Consider the following 13,678-nt stretch of genomic DNA (forward strand, 5'->3'; position numbering starts at 1 on the left):
GCTTTTGTGTGGGTGCTGGGAATCTGAACTTGGGTCCTCACGCTTGTGCAGCAGCCATTAATTTAAAAATTAATCTTTTAAGTTTATGTGTACGAATGTTTTGCCTGCAGGTATGTCTGTGCACTACCTGTGTGCCTGGTGGCCACAGGGACCAGAAGAGGGCATCAGGTCCCCTAGAACTGGAGTGACAGACAGCTGTGAGCCACCACGTGGCGCTGGGAATAGAACCAGGCCCACGGCAAGAGCATCCCGGGCTCTTCACCACTGAGCTGTCTCTGTGGCTCCGCATTTTCTCTTGAATAGGAAGTTTAGGATGTAGGCAAGGCATGGGACTCCTGGGAGGAAACACATCAGGGGCCACGCTTGCGGCTTCCCCAGGATGGCCCTTTTTCCAGGTAAATCCAAGCCTCAACCTGAAAATCCATTTGCCCTTTGCATGAGTTTTACAAGAGAAGTTGGTACTTATTTCTCTTTGCATAGCTTCTGCAGAAATCTTAGTCATCACTTAGGCGCTGGCTGCCACCTCCTACATGGGTATTCCTATAAGAAAGGGCCATAAATGGCCCTCTGGTGCTCAGCAACCTCTCAGGATCTTTTGAAATGTATATTCTGAGGGAGTTGGAGCAAAGGACTCACCAGGTTATGATCCAAGGTGATACATGGCTTAGCTATGGTGTATGTATAATATTTTTACCTTCATTACCTTTGATTAAATTAAAAATAACATTGTGTGTGACATGCTAAGGCTTGCTTTAAATGTACATGGCAGGTGATATCTAACGGAAATGTACGTGATTGTCCTCGGACTTCAATGAGGCGTCTACTAATAAGGATCTGAAGTGACTCATTTGGTGACTTAAATCTCACATTAGCATTTTATAAGAGCTAGAGAAAGATGAAAGTGAGGTTCAGCATGCATTCCGAGCCCTTCACAGAAGGTTGTCACCTGTGAGCTGGGCTCTCTGTCTTCCTGTGTGCACTGTGGGCAGCAGGGTGACCCTGCAGAGCTGTCCCTGGCAGAGAAAACAGAGTCCACAGAGCCACAACTAAGGGCTTGCTGTGTGTTTGTTTCGTCCTTGATGGGATGAGGCACGTTACCATATTTCTTCCTCCCAAGGCTCTTGTCCACCGTCTGCTCTGCCACAGACCTCCTGTTGCCCCGGAAGACCCCACTGAAGAAGCACTGCTTTCCAACGTGGTAGGTGTGGATATTGCTGCTAAACCTTGGATAAAATGTCCACTCAGGGCGCTGCCCATCTTCTGCAAGATACCAGAAACCTTTCCATTAGCCCTGCTCCCCCCACTCGAGACGATTAGATGGCAAGATGTAAAAACTCCCCAGGTTCTAGTGGCCTACAGCTTATCACATGTACACTTTTAAAAAACGTGCATTTGTCTGCAAATATGTTATGTGCACCACAGGCACGCAGTGTCCGCAGAGGCCAGAGAGGGCCTTGCATCTTCCTGGCACTGACGTTACAGGCACTTGTGAGCCACCATGTGGTGCCAAGAACCAAACCCAGGTCCTCTGAAAAGCAGCCAGTGCTGTTACCACTGAGCTGTCTCTCCAGTCCTCACACTCTTTCGGCTTTTAGAGATAACCTCACTATGAACTCTTGTGGGGTGTGTGTGTGTGTGTGTGTGTGTGTGTACATGTATGTGTGTTTATGTACCAGAGGTCAACATCAATGTCTTCCTCAATTGCTTTTTCATCTTTTTCAATATTTATTTTTGCTTTTATGTATATGGGTGTTTTGCCTGCTTGTGTGTCTGTGAACCACGTGCATGCCTGGTGCACATTGGGAGTTAGGGAAGGGCATTGATTCTCTTGGAACTGGAGTTACAGTTGTTAGCCACCACGTGGGTGCTGGGACTTGAACCACAGGCTCTCATGCTCACACGGGCTCTCATGCTCACAGGCTCTCATGCTCACACGGGCTCTCATGCTCACACGGGCTCTCATGCTCACACGGGCTCACACGGGCTCTCATGCTCACATGGGCTCACACGGGCTCTCATGCTCACAGGTCTCTCATGCTCACATGGGCTCACACGGGCTCTCATGCTCACACGGGCTCTCATGTTCACACGGGCTCTCATGCTCACACAGGCTCTCATGCTCACATGGGCTCACACGGGCTCTCATGCTCACACGGGCTCTCATGTTCACACGGGCTCTCATGCTCACACGGGCTCTCATGCTCACATGGGCTCACACGGGCTCTCATGTTCACACGGGCTCTCATGCTCACACGGGCTCTCATGCTCACATGGGCTCACACGGGCTCTCATGCTCACACGGGCTCTCATGCTCACACGGGCTCTCATGCTCACATGGCCACGGGCTCTCATGCTCACACGGGCTCTCATGCTCACACGGGCTCTCATGCTCACACGGGCTCTCATGTCACACGGGCTCTCATGCTCACACGGCTCTCATGCTCACACCCCACGGGCTCTCATGCTCACACGGGCTCTCATGCTCACACGGGCTCTCATGCTCACACGGGCTCTCATGTTCACACGGGCTCTCATGCTCACACAGGCTCTCATGTTCACACGGGCTCTCATGCTCACACAGGCTCTCATGCTCACATGGGCTCACACGGGCTCTCATGCTCACACGGGCTCTCATGCTCACATGGGCTCACACGGGCTCTCATGCTCACACGGGCTCTCATGCTCACACGGGCTCTCATGCTCACATGGGCTCACACGGGCTCTCATGCTCACACGGGCTCTCATGTTCACACGGGCTCTCATGCTCACACAGGCTCTCATGCTCACACGGGCTCACACAGGCTCTCATGCTCACACAGGCTCTCATGCTCACACAGGCTCTCATGCTCACACAGGCTCTCATGTTCACACGGGCTCTCATGCTCACACAGGCTCTCATGCTCACACGGGCTCACACGGGCTCTCATGCTCACACGGGCTCTCATGCTCACACGGGCTCTCATGCTCACATGGGCTCACACGGGCTCTCACAGGCTCTCATGCTCACGCGGGCTCACACGGGCTCTCATGCTCACACGGGCTCTCATGCTCACACGGGCTCTCATGTTCACACGGGCTCACACAGGCTCTCATGCTCACACAGGCTCACACAGGCTCTCATGCTCACACGGGCTCTCATGTTCAGCTTTTTACATGGGTACTGGGATCTAAACTCTGATCTTCATGCTTGTGTAGCAGGCACTTTGCCTACTGATCAATCTTCTCCGCTTCCTCAGTCCTCTAACCCACCCCATCCCAATCCCTAATGAAGGAAGTACGTTACTGGGGGATTTATGGCTTTGCCCTGTTTCCTGTTCTCTGTCCCCACTGCTTCCTATGTAGGGGTAAAATGTGACCCCTCTGCTTCCTACTCCTTGCCTCCCCCACCATGCCTTCCCCTACATTCTGGAGTCTATCCCTCTGGAGCTGTAAGCTATAATAAATCTTTAAGTTGTTTTTGGTCGTGGCATTTTATCCCAGCAACAGACGTATAGCTAATACTGGGGTTGGAGAGGTGCCTCTGCAGTTAAGAACACTGACTGCTCTTCCAGAGGACTCAGGTTCAGTTCTTAGCACCCACATGATGGCCTACAACCATCTGTAACTGCAGTTCCAAAGAAGATGGTATTGTGTAGTACACTAAATATCTAAACCAGTGGTATAGTTATTTATCTGATACCCCCTTTCTGGCTCCCATGGGCACCAGACACAGACCAGGTGCACACACATACATGCAAACAAACACTCATACACATAAAATAAAAATGATCTTTTAGGAATAGAAAAATAACTAATGCAAACAGTCACATAGACCTAAAGCATGGATGCAGGAAAAGGTCTGTGATCTCTGCGATGATTAAAGGTGGTATACTGTGGTATACTGTGTATACCACAACTCAGTTTTTCTACATGTGTGCCACTGAGTGACTGGGGAAATGTGTCATCGGGCTGCTTCATTCTTCTTTGAACACCACAGTGTGCTTACACAGACCTACACAGAGAGGTCAGTGAGGGAGCTGCTGCTGTCACCTTGATGGGATCCAGAGTCACCTAGGAGACACATCTCTGAGCACGTCTGTGAGAGTGTCTAGACTGGGTTAGCTGAGGTAGGAAGGCTGGGGTGTGGACTACATCCTGGATTGAATGAAAAGGAGAAACAAGCTGAGTACCAGCCATTCCCACACCACCCCTCCCCTTCCTGACTGTGGACACAGTGTGAGCAGAGAGGCCATTCTAACCCTGCACTTGTCTTCCGGCACAGATGTGGAGATGGGTCAGAAGTCCTCCTCCTCCTCTTCCTCCTCCAGACTCACTCCGACACAGGGGCCTTTGTCCGCTAAGTTCCCTTGCCCAGCCCCTTAACTTCTCGTAATAAGTAGAGAGAGTACACTTTATAATGATGGTATAGTGCAGCACACTAAATATCTAAGCCAGTGGTATAGTTATTTATCATGATCAGGTATGATGTGTGTGCTGTGCCTTAATATAACTGGCCAGTATCACCACCAGTATCACCACAGACTCAAGTCTCGTGTGTGTTACCATGTTAGGAGAGTTATGGCATCACCAGACAATGGGAAGCTTTCAGCCACATCATATTTTGGTGGAACGCTGTCATGTATGCAGGCCACTGCTGGCCAAAGCTGCATTATACAACATATGGCTGCTTTTGGATTATGTGCATACATACATACACAGTGTAGATATTTCAAAAGTCAGCTCTTCACGGCTATGAGGAAGAATATGGTTGGAGAATACTGAGTAAGAGGGGTTTGTAGTCCATACACTTCTATATTGCTTTAATACTTTTTGTGGCACTTACACTAAGTCCTTTCACCTGTGAAAACCATATGACTATACATACCTCCCACACACACAGCCATCATGAGGACCCAAGAGGAAACATGCCAGAGCTGGCACTGGGCAGGGGAGGTCTTCCGTGACTTGGCCCATAATATGACAGATTTCTGAAAAGGCCCCAGAAGCAGAGGCCTATGGAGGAAGGCCTGGGGCCTACTCACTTGTCTGTGACTTAAGTAGGCTGAATTCCTCAGGATATTTTTCCTTCTGGAATCCAGGCAGTGAAAACTCAGAGGAGCGATGAGACTGTGCAGAGGAAGGGGAGGAGGAAGAGGAGGAGGAGGAGGAGGAGGACTTCTGACCCATCTCCACAGCTCTGCTGGAAGGCAAGTGGCAGGGTTAGAATGGCCTCTCTGCTCAAACTGAAGAATCAAACTAATCCTGTATTAGCAGCACATGAGTTCTCAGCAACAGGACTGGCCTCACTCTCTATAAAGTCCCTGAGCAGTTTTACTGACTCACAACTTGAAGGTACTAAAACTTACTCAAAATATCCATGCTTTAAAACAATCAGGTTAGCTGGGCAGTGGTGGCTTATGCCTCCCAGCACTCAGGAGACAGAAGCAGGTGGATCTCTGAGTTCAAGGCCAGCCTGGTCTACAGAGTGAGTTCCAGGAAAGCCAGGGACATACAGAGAACCCTGTCTGGAAAAACCAAATATATAGATAAATATAGATAGATAGATAGATAGATAGATAGATAGATACATACATACATACATACATACATACATACATACATACATGCATACATAGAGATAGAAAGAACAAACAATTGGGTAAATGTTGTAGAATGTTATTTGAAGATGTGTTACATTTGTTTATGCTGTGGAACATTTGTTTAATGATGCAAAGATGTATTGCATTCCTTTATGTTGCATTTGTTTAACTCTGTGAAGCTGTGTTACTGTGCCTGTCTAAAACACCTGATGGGTTTAATAAAGAGCTGACCAGTCAATAGCAAGGGAGGAGAGAAGATAAGCAGGGCTGGCAGGTAGAGAGAATAAATAGGAGGAGAAATCTGGGAATAGAAATGAAGGAATGAGAAAAGGAGAGAGGATTCCAGGGGCCAGCCACCCAGCTACATAGCAAGCCACGGAGTAAGAAGGAGAGAAAGGAATATAGAATAGAGAAAGATAAAAGCCCAGAGGCAAAAGGTAGACAGGATAATTTAAGAAAAACTGGCTAGAAACAAGCCAAGCTAAGGCCAGGCATTCATAAGTAATAATAAGACTCCGTGTGATTTATCTGGCAGCTGGGTGGTGGACCACCAAAGAGTAAAGAGTGAAAACAACCAACAGCAGGTAAAGCTGCTTGCTGCCTGAGGACCTGAGTTTGATCCCTGGTAACCCATGTTTCCAGGAGGTAAGAACCAACTCTTGTTAGTGGTCCTCTAGCCTCCAGGCATACACCCAGCCACACACCAAATTAATTAATAAATTAAATGTAATTTTTAAAATTAACAGGCTGGAGAGATTTCTACTCAGTTAGGAGCACTTGCTGTTTTTATAGAGAACCTGGGTTCAATTTCCAGCACCCACATGGTAGCTCACAACCACCTATACCTCCAATTCTAAGGAATCTGATGCCCTCTTCTGGCCTCCACAGGCACCAGGCATGCATATGGTACACATACATACATATTTAAACCAACATTTTTTAAAAAGCAATCAAAGTACTAGCTCCTCATACAGTAAAACATGGAATTGCTCCATGACCCAGCAACTCTACCCCTGTGTATGTACTCACAAGAACAGACAACAAAAACTCAGGAAGGCACTGGTCTATGGCTGTGCATTGCAGAAAATAACTCCAAGTATCCAGCAACAGGTAGGTGAACAGATGAAGTTCAGCTTACACGTAAGAATAAAACTCAGCCTTACAAAGAGTGGAGTTCTGCAACATGCTACCACATGGGTGAGCCTTGAAACAATTATCTGAAGTAAAAATTAGCCAGACATAGAACAAATCAATACGACTCTACTAATACAAGGACAGAGGGTAGCTGAGAAGTTTCTAGGAGTGGACGAGGAAAGAACACTGCTCAATGGACACAGAGTTTGTGTTTGGATTGGTGAATTGTTTTGAAAATAGACAGTGGTGGGGTGGAGAGATGGCTCAGCAGTTGAGAGCACTGACTGCTCTTCCAGAGGACCCAGGTTCAATTCCCAGCACCAACATGGCAGCTCACAACTGTCTGTAACTCCAGTTTCAGGGGATCTGACACCCTCACACAGACATACAAGCAGGCAAAACATCAATGTACATAAAATAAAAACAAATAATTAAAAAAATATATAGGCAGTGGCAATGGTTGTAAGACACTATGAATGTAATTAATGCTACTTCACTGTGCAGTTAAAAGGGGATAAGGTGGGGCAGTGGTGGCGCTTGCCCTTAATCTTAGCACTCGGGAGGCAGAGCCAAGCAGATCTCTGTGAGTTCGAGGACAGCCTGGGCTATAGAGTGAGTTCCAGGAAAGGCGCAAAGCTACACAGAGAAACCCTGTCTCGAAAAACAAAAATAAATAGGTAGGTAGGTAGGTAGGTAGATAGATAGATAGATAGATAGATAGATAGATAGATAGATAGATAGATAGATAGGGATAAAATTCCTTTGTTTTGTTATATGTATTTTAAAGATTTATTTTTTGTGTATGAGTGTTTTACCTGCAATGTAAGGTACCATGTACACACAGTGCCCATGTGGCCAGAAGAGGGCATCAGACCCCCTGGAACTGGAGTTCCTGTTGTTTGTGAGCCACCTTGTGGGTTCTGGGAACCAAAGCCAGGTGAGGCACCTCTCCAGGCCTCTGCGCTGGAATTCTTGGCTCTCAGCCAGTGAGAGACTTCAACCAGAGTGCAGGTGAGGGCTCCGTTCTCTTCCCGTGTCCACTTATGTCCTCTTCCTTTTTCCTGTCTTCCTGTATTGCTTGAAGGAGTGACGGGAGGTACAGCACTGGAAAGTCTGTGGTCTTCATAAGAAGTGTGCACATCTCTCTATCACTCTGATTTTTTTCTTTTATCATTTTTACAAAGGACCCAGGTTGGACCCAGGGCCTTGGCATTCTGGCAAGTATGTGTTCTATGCTGAGCTATATCCTCAGCCTTAAGAAGTTTGTTGTTCTTGGTGGGCAGGGGTGTCTGTTTGTTTAAGATTTATTTATTTTATGTATATAAGTGATCTATCTGCATGTATGCCAGAAGAGGGCATCAGATCCCACTATAGCTGTTTGTGAGCTGCTGTGTGGTTGCTGGGAATTGAACTCAGGACCTCTGGAAGAGTAGCTGGTGCTCATAACCACCGAGCCATCTCTCCAGCCCCGGTAATTATAGTCTTGATTGTATCTCTTAGGATGCTCATTCTTCATTTTCTTTCATTCTTTTGTATGTTTGCGTGTGTGTGTAACTCTCTCAAGTTGTCCCTTTGACCCCCCACATGTTCATAATGGCATGCAGGCACACATATGGGGGAGGGGTACATAAATAAATGATTCAAAAAAACCGAAGGCCTAGAGAACGATGCAGTTTGCTCGAATTCACACAGACCATTAGTGGAAGAGTTGGGATTTGAACCTGGGTAGCCTAGCTCTAGAGTTCTTGCCTAGAAGGGCACACTGATCTCAGACTATCCACTTCTTGCTATAGTTCACCCCAATAGTGTCAAAATCTCAACAGACACCCCCATACACATACACACACACACACACACACACACACACACACACACACACACACACACACCCTTACTTACTCAGAGTGAATCACCACCCCAGTGGGTCCTGGAGGCTCAGTGACTCTCAGACCTGCTTCATCAGAAGAGGAAAGACTGGCCCTTCTGTCAGAGGCCATCTTGTTGGTCAAGGAACTCTTGGATTCTAGAACATCACCGTGCTTGGCATCTGTAACACAGGGTCTCCATTTAAGTATATTGATGAAATACCTGACAGTCTGTTTTATTTCCTAAATTATATTTGAAAAATGGGGGAGGGGTATCTGGTGAGGGGGCTTAGTGGGTAAAGGGGCTTGCGGCCAGGCCTGACAACCTGAGTTCAATCCCCAGATCTCACCAGTGACTCCTGAGGGTTGTCCTCTAACCTCCACATGGGCACCAGGCAGAAGCACACCTGTACTCACACATACGCTAAGTACAATTTTAAAGCAGCTAGTATTTAGTATTTATTGTGTCCTGGGGTCGTGTTAACACATTATCTCATCTAGCTCTCATAAGCACTCACATTCACACACACACACACACACACACACTGAGGAGGAAACAGGTTCAAAAGATTATGCACATGCCTACATTCAGGAAAAAACTAATCTAGACCCAAGGTTGACAACAATACTGTGGTGCCAGAGTCTGAAATCCGGGGCATTAATCCAGACTGCTTGTGCCTCCACACAGCTCACCTGCTCTAAACTGAGTGGAGGAGAACTCTGAAGCAGCTGGGTTTCGCTGTTCACTGTGTGGACACCTTGGCACGTTCTCCGGAAGTTGGCTCATGACCTGAAGAAGTGCCTTCCGAAACTTCCACAAGTCACCTCCCATTATTAACCACTCACTCACAAACGTAACTTTGTCGCCTCCCCCCCCCCCCCCGTGGCATCTAGAATAGCGCCTGGCAAAGGTGACTCAGATCTCAAGCAGCATCTGAGTGAATAAATGAAAAGAATTACATGGGCTGGGGCTGTAGGTCGGTTGCTTGGTGTGCAGGAAGCCCTGGGTTCCATCCCCAGCACTGAAGAAAGCAGGCATGGTGCTCCATGCTGTGATCCCAGCACTTGGGAGGTAGGGACATGAAAATCAAAAGTTCAAGGTTGCCCTCAGCTACATAAAGAGTTCCAGGAGGAGGGAGAAGAAAAAGAAGGGAAATAATTCTAACCCTCCTAGCCACCCATAATGACAAAAGAGTCCTTTAAGTCTGTGGCTGTCATATGGAAAGATGAACCATTCTTTTTATTTTGCTGTATGATTTATATTTTATAAAAGTCAATTTGTTCTTTACCATTTTACATCAGCATGTGCCCTGTTTAATTACTTTTTTAAGATTTATTTTTATTGTTGTTAATTATGTGTACATGTGCACACCTGCATGTCTGTATGTGCACTACATGTGTGCTGCTGCTCATGGAGGCCACAAGAGGGCATCAGATCCCACGGAGCTAGAGTTACAGATGGTCGTGAGCCGCCTGATGTGGACTCTTCTGCAAAAGCAGTAAGTCCTCTGCCTGGCTCAGACACTTCTCTACCCCTCAATCAATTTTTTTAAAAGTCAAATGAGTAGACACTGGATTTCTTTGTACATAACTTCATAGAGCACAGAAACTCAATAACACAGTGTAATCGCTCGTGGTAAGAAAATCATACAGGCCAGGCTGTGGTGGTGTACACTCTTAATCCCAATGCTTGGGAGGCAGAGGCAGGAGGATCCCTGTGAGTTTGAGGACAACCTGGTCAACAAAGTGAGTTCCAGGACAGCCAGGGCTACATAGAGAAACTCTGTCTTGAAAAATTTAAAAAAAAAAGTAGAAGAAGAAGAAAAAAGAAAGAATTAAGGAAGGAAGGCAAGAATGAAGGAAGGAAGGAAGGAAGGAAGGAAGGAAGGAAGGAAGGAAGGAAGGAAGGAAGGAAGGAAGGAAGGAAGGAAGGAAGGAAGGAAGGAAGGAAGGGAAAAGAAAAGACAGAAAGACAGAGATGGAGAGGAAGGAGGATGAGGAAGAGGAGAAGATGGAAAGGGAGGGGAAGGGAGGATAAGTGAAAGGAGCGGACACACACCACACCCTTCCCAGATCACACTGGTGATTGAGATAGGGTGGACACACACACACACACACACACACACACACACACACACACACACACACACACCACACCCTTCCCAGCATTTTACTTGTGAATACAAACATCAAAGGTCAGCTGAGCTACTTCCTCTCTTCAAAATCCTCCACCCCATCTTCAGGTTTTCTGGGGTGTGGCACAGGCCTGAGGCCTGCGGTAGTTATAGACTCCCAGAGCTCCAGAACCCAGAGTAGCCTTAGTACAGCGAGGCCAATGGTGGCCAGAGGGCTGAATAGCTGCCATAGTCAAGGCCTAGGAAAGGGACAGAGCCATGAGGAGGGCAAGACAGTCTCCAGCAACCAGAGAAGGAACCACCTTTATACTAGGCCACGAAAGAGCCAACAAAATAGCATATAGACTCCACTCAGACCTCAAAGCAACACAATCAGAAATCAATAATAGAGACAGCCCCAAGCCAAAACCCCACCGTAAGCCTGGGAGCTCAAACCACATTGCTGAATAATTCATCAGAAAGAAATCATAATGGAAACCACATTAACTTTCAATGAACTTTGGTCCTACACATCAAAACCTGTGGGATTCAACTAAAACAGTAATTAGAAACTTGGATTCTTACATGCAAATACTATATTTCACTGAGTATAAGACACCATCTTTTGTTGTTGTTTGTTTGTTTTTTGGTTTTCCGAGACAGGGTTTCTCCATGTAGTTTTGGTGCCTGTCCTGGAACTCTCTCTGTAGATCAGGCTGGCCTCGAACTCACAGAGATCTGTCCGGCACCATCAATTTTAACAACATTGTTTTATGAACCACAAAGAACAAGGGCTGTCAATTAAGACACGATGCTTCATGGCCTGGAGTTGAACCTTTTTTCATTTTGTTTTATTTTATCTGTATGTACGTGTAGAATGGGGGTGGGGGGCAAAACAGCTTGACCACACAGCTGCCACGACAGGCTTAAGGGCCTAGACACAGCTTCTGTGACAGGTCTACTGGCAGGCAACACCCAGATCCAGGAAAAACCTTAAGCTGACACCATCCAGGGATCCACCCAGGGATGGGAAAGTACCTGACATCCCAAACATTCCAACCATTAGATAAGGTGGCCAGATGTCCAGGAATCTAGCACACACCTGTTTTTGTTTTACAGATACCCTAGACAACTGTCAGCCAATCAGGGTCCTGGACCCTGGAAATCCCCTCACCCCAACCTCTGCTATGATAAAAACTCTGCCCCACCTGAGCTCAGAGCTCTCTGCTCCCACCACTGCGTCCGACAGACAGAGAGACCAAGCTCGGAGCTTGAAAAGAATAAAAGCTCTTTGCTTTTACATACAGGATTCGGTCTCCATGGTGGTCTTTTGGGGGTCCCTGAGGTCTTTTAGGGGTCCCTGAGATCTAGGCATAACATAGCAGAGTGTGTATATGTGCCATGTGAATGCAGGTTGCTGAGGAGGCCAAAAGAAGGCATCAGATCCCCTGGAACTGGAGTTACAGGTGGTTCTGAGCCACCATGTGGGTGCTGGAAATTGAACTCAGCTCCTCGGCAAGAGTAGCAAATGCCCCTGACCACTGACCTGGAATTTTTACTTTATCCCTATTGAGGTATTCTTTTAGACTTGGATATAGGTTTTAATCACACTGTCACATGTGCACATACAAAGAATAATTGGTTATGGTATGTTACACCTTATTCAAAAATCTGGCTTCTAAGTCATTTTCCATCTCAGCCATTGATGTCCACATTTTCTACCTAATAGTGACCTCAGTGCAGTGAAAACATGGATGCTTCTCCCTTGTCTCCAGAATGTTCTTCCAAGCTATGGAGGCGTTTTTCAAGCTTCAGTGCCCACACAGGAAGGACATGGATGACCACTGCACCACACCTCTCACTACCTGAAGAGCTGGTGGTGCTAGCTCTAACTCAGAAATGCAAGGTGGCTCAGCGGGGACGAGCATGTGTCCTGTAAGCCCAGGGACTTGAGTTCCAACCCCGGAATCCTCGTCAACTAGGAAGCAGAGAACTCACACCACAGAGTTGTCATCTGCCTTCCTCACACGCATTGTGAGACACACACACACACACACACACACACACACAAACACCTACACCCACACCCATACACACACACACACACAAATATATACACACAATAACAATAATTATACAGTTATATAGTTTAAAGCCAGATGTGGTGGCATGCATACATTTTTAGTTCTAGAACTCCTTCAGTAAGATGGAAGACAGAGACCGGAGAATTGTCCATATACTCACAGGCCAGGTAGTCTGGAGTACAAAGAAAGGAAAGACCCTGCCTCGGCAAGGTCTAAAAGTTGTCCATTGACCTCCACCACACACACACACACACACACACACACACACACACTCTCTCTCTCTCTCTCTCTCTCTCTCTCTCTCTCTCTCTCTCTCTCACTCACTCACACAGAAGTAATTGACCCCTGTGAATAACGTCAGAAGGTCTTGTCCCTTCACAAGTATTTTGTCTGTGTTGGGATTTGGGGAGGGTTTTTTTCTTGGTGGGGGAGTGGTTGGAGACAGGGTTTCTCTGTGTAACAGAGCCCTGGCTATCCTAAAAATCCCTTTGTAGACCAGGCTGGCCTCTAACTCACTGAGGTCCTCCTGCCTCTGCCTTCCAAGTGCTAGGATTAAAGGTGTGCACCACCATGACCAGCAGGATTCAGGGAGATTTTAAAAGTCCTACATCCCCCACACCAGTGAACAGTGAGTTACACCTAAAAGTTAGGGTACTTCCTAGCTTTCTTAGTAAGTTTTACAGTAGCAACACTCTAATGAAACAGTGATCCAAAGCTTCTGGGATGGGAAAGCTTGTCTGATGCAAGGTGGTCAGAGCCATGTCTCTGCTAACTGTCATGGTCCCCATTTCAAGCTGACTACAGGATCTCAAAAGTGGGCTGGAGCATTGAACACAGCCTCAAGATGCCTCCCCTGGCCAGGCACAGGCAGAGTGCCTTCCATTACTAGTGTTGGCAGACCT

At 47.0% G+C, this 13,678-nt stretch overlaps 1 protein-coding gene across 4 annotated transcripts in view; it reads right to left on the reverse strand.

Moving 5' to 3' along the window:
* Positions 1-13,678, reverse strand: part of Spats1 (spermatogenesis associated serine rich 1) — a 38,611-nt gene that overhangs the window by 21,126 nt on the left and 3,807 nt on the right. For 3 of the 4 annotated variants that reach the window (XM_037199586.1, XM_028890706.2, XM_037199587.1), the window contains exons 3-5: positions 8,613-8,760; positions 5,022-5,179; positions 1,099-1,260 (exon numbers count right to left, since the gene is read on the reverse strand). In XM_037199586.1, the coding sequence (XP_037055481.1) occupies positions 1,099-1,260; positions 5,022-5,179; positions 8,613-8,760 (468 nt within the window). The remainder of the gene's footprint in view (positions 1-1,098; positions 1,261-5,021; positions 5,180-8,612; positions 8,761-13,678) is intronic. The other variant, XM_037199585.1, reaches the window with a different exon arrangement.

The sequence above is a fragment of the Peromyscus leucopus genome, chromosome 16_21, assembly GCF_004664715.2.
Source record: "Peromyscus leucopus breed LL Stock chromosome 16_21, UCI_PerLeu_2.1, whole genome shotgun sequence".
In the NCBI taxonomy this organism is placed as follows: domain Eukaryota; kingdom Metazoa; phylum Chordata; class Mammalia; order Rodentia; family Cricetidae; genus Peromyscus; species Peromyscus leucopus.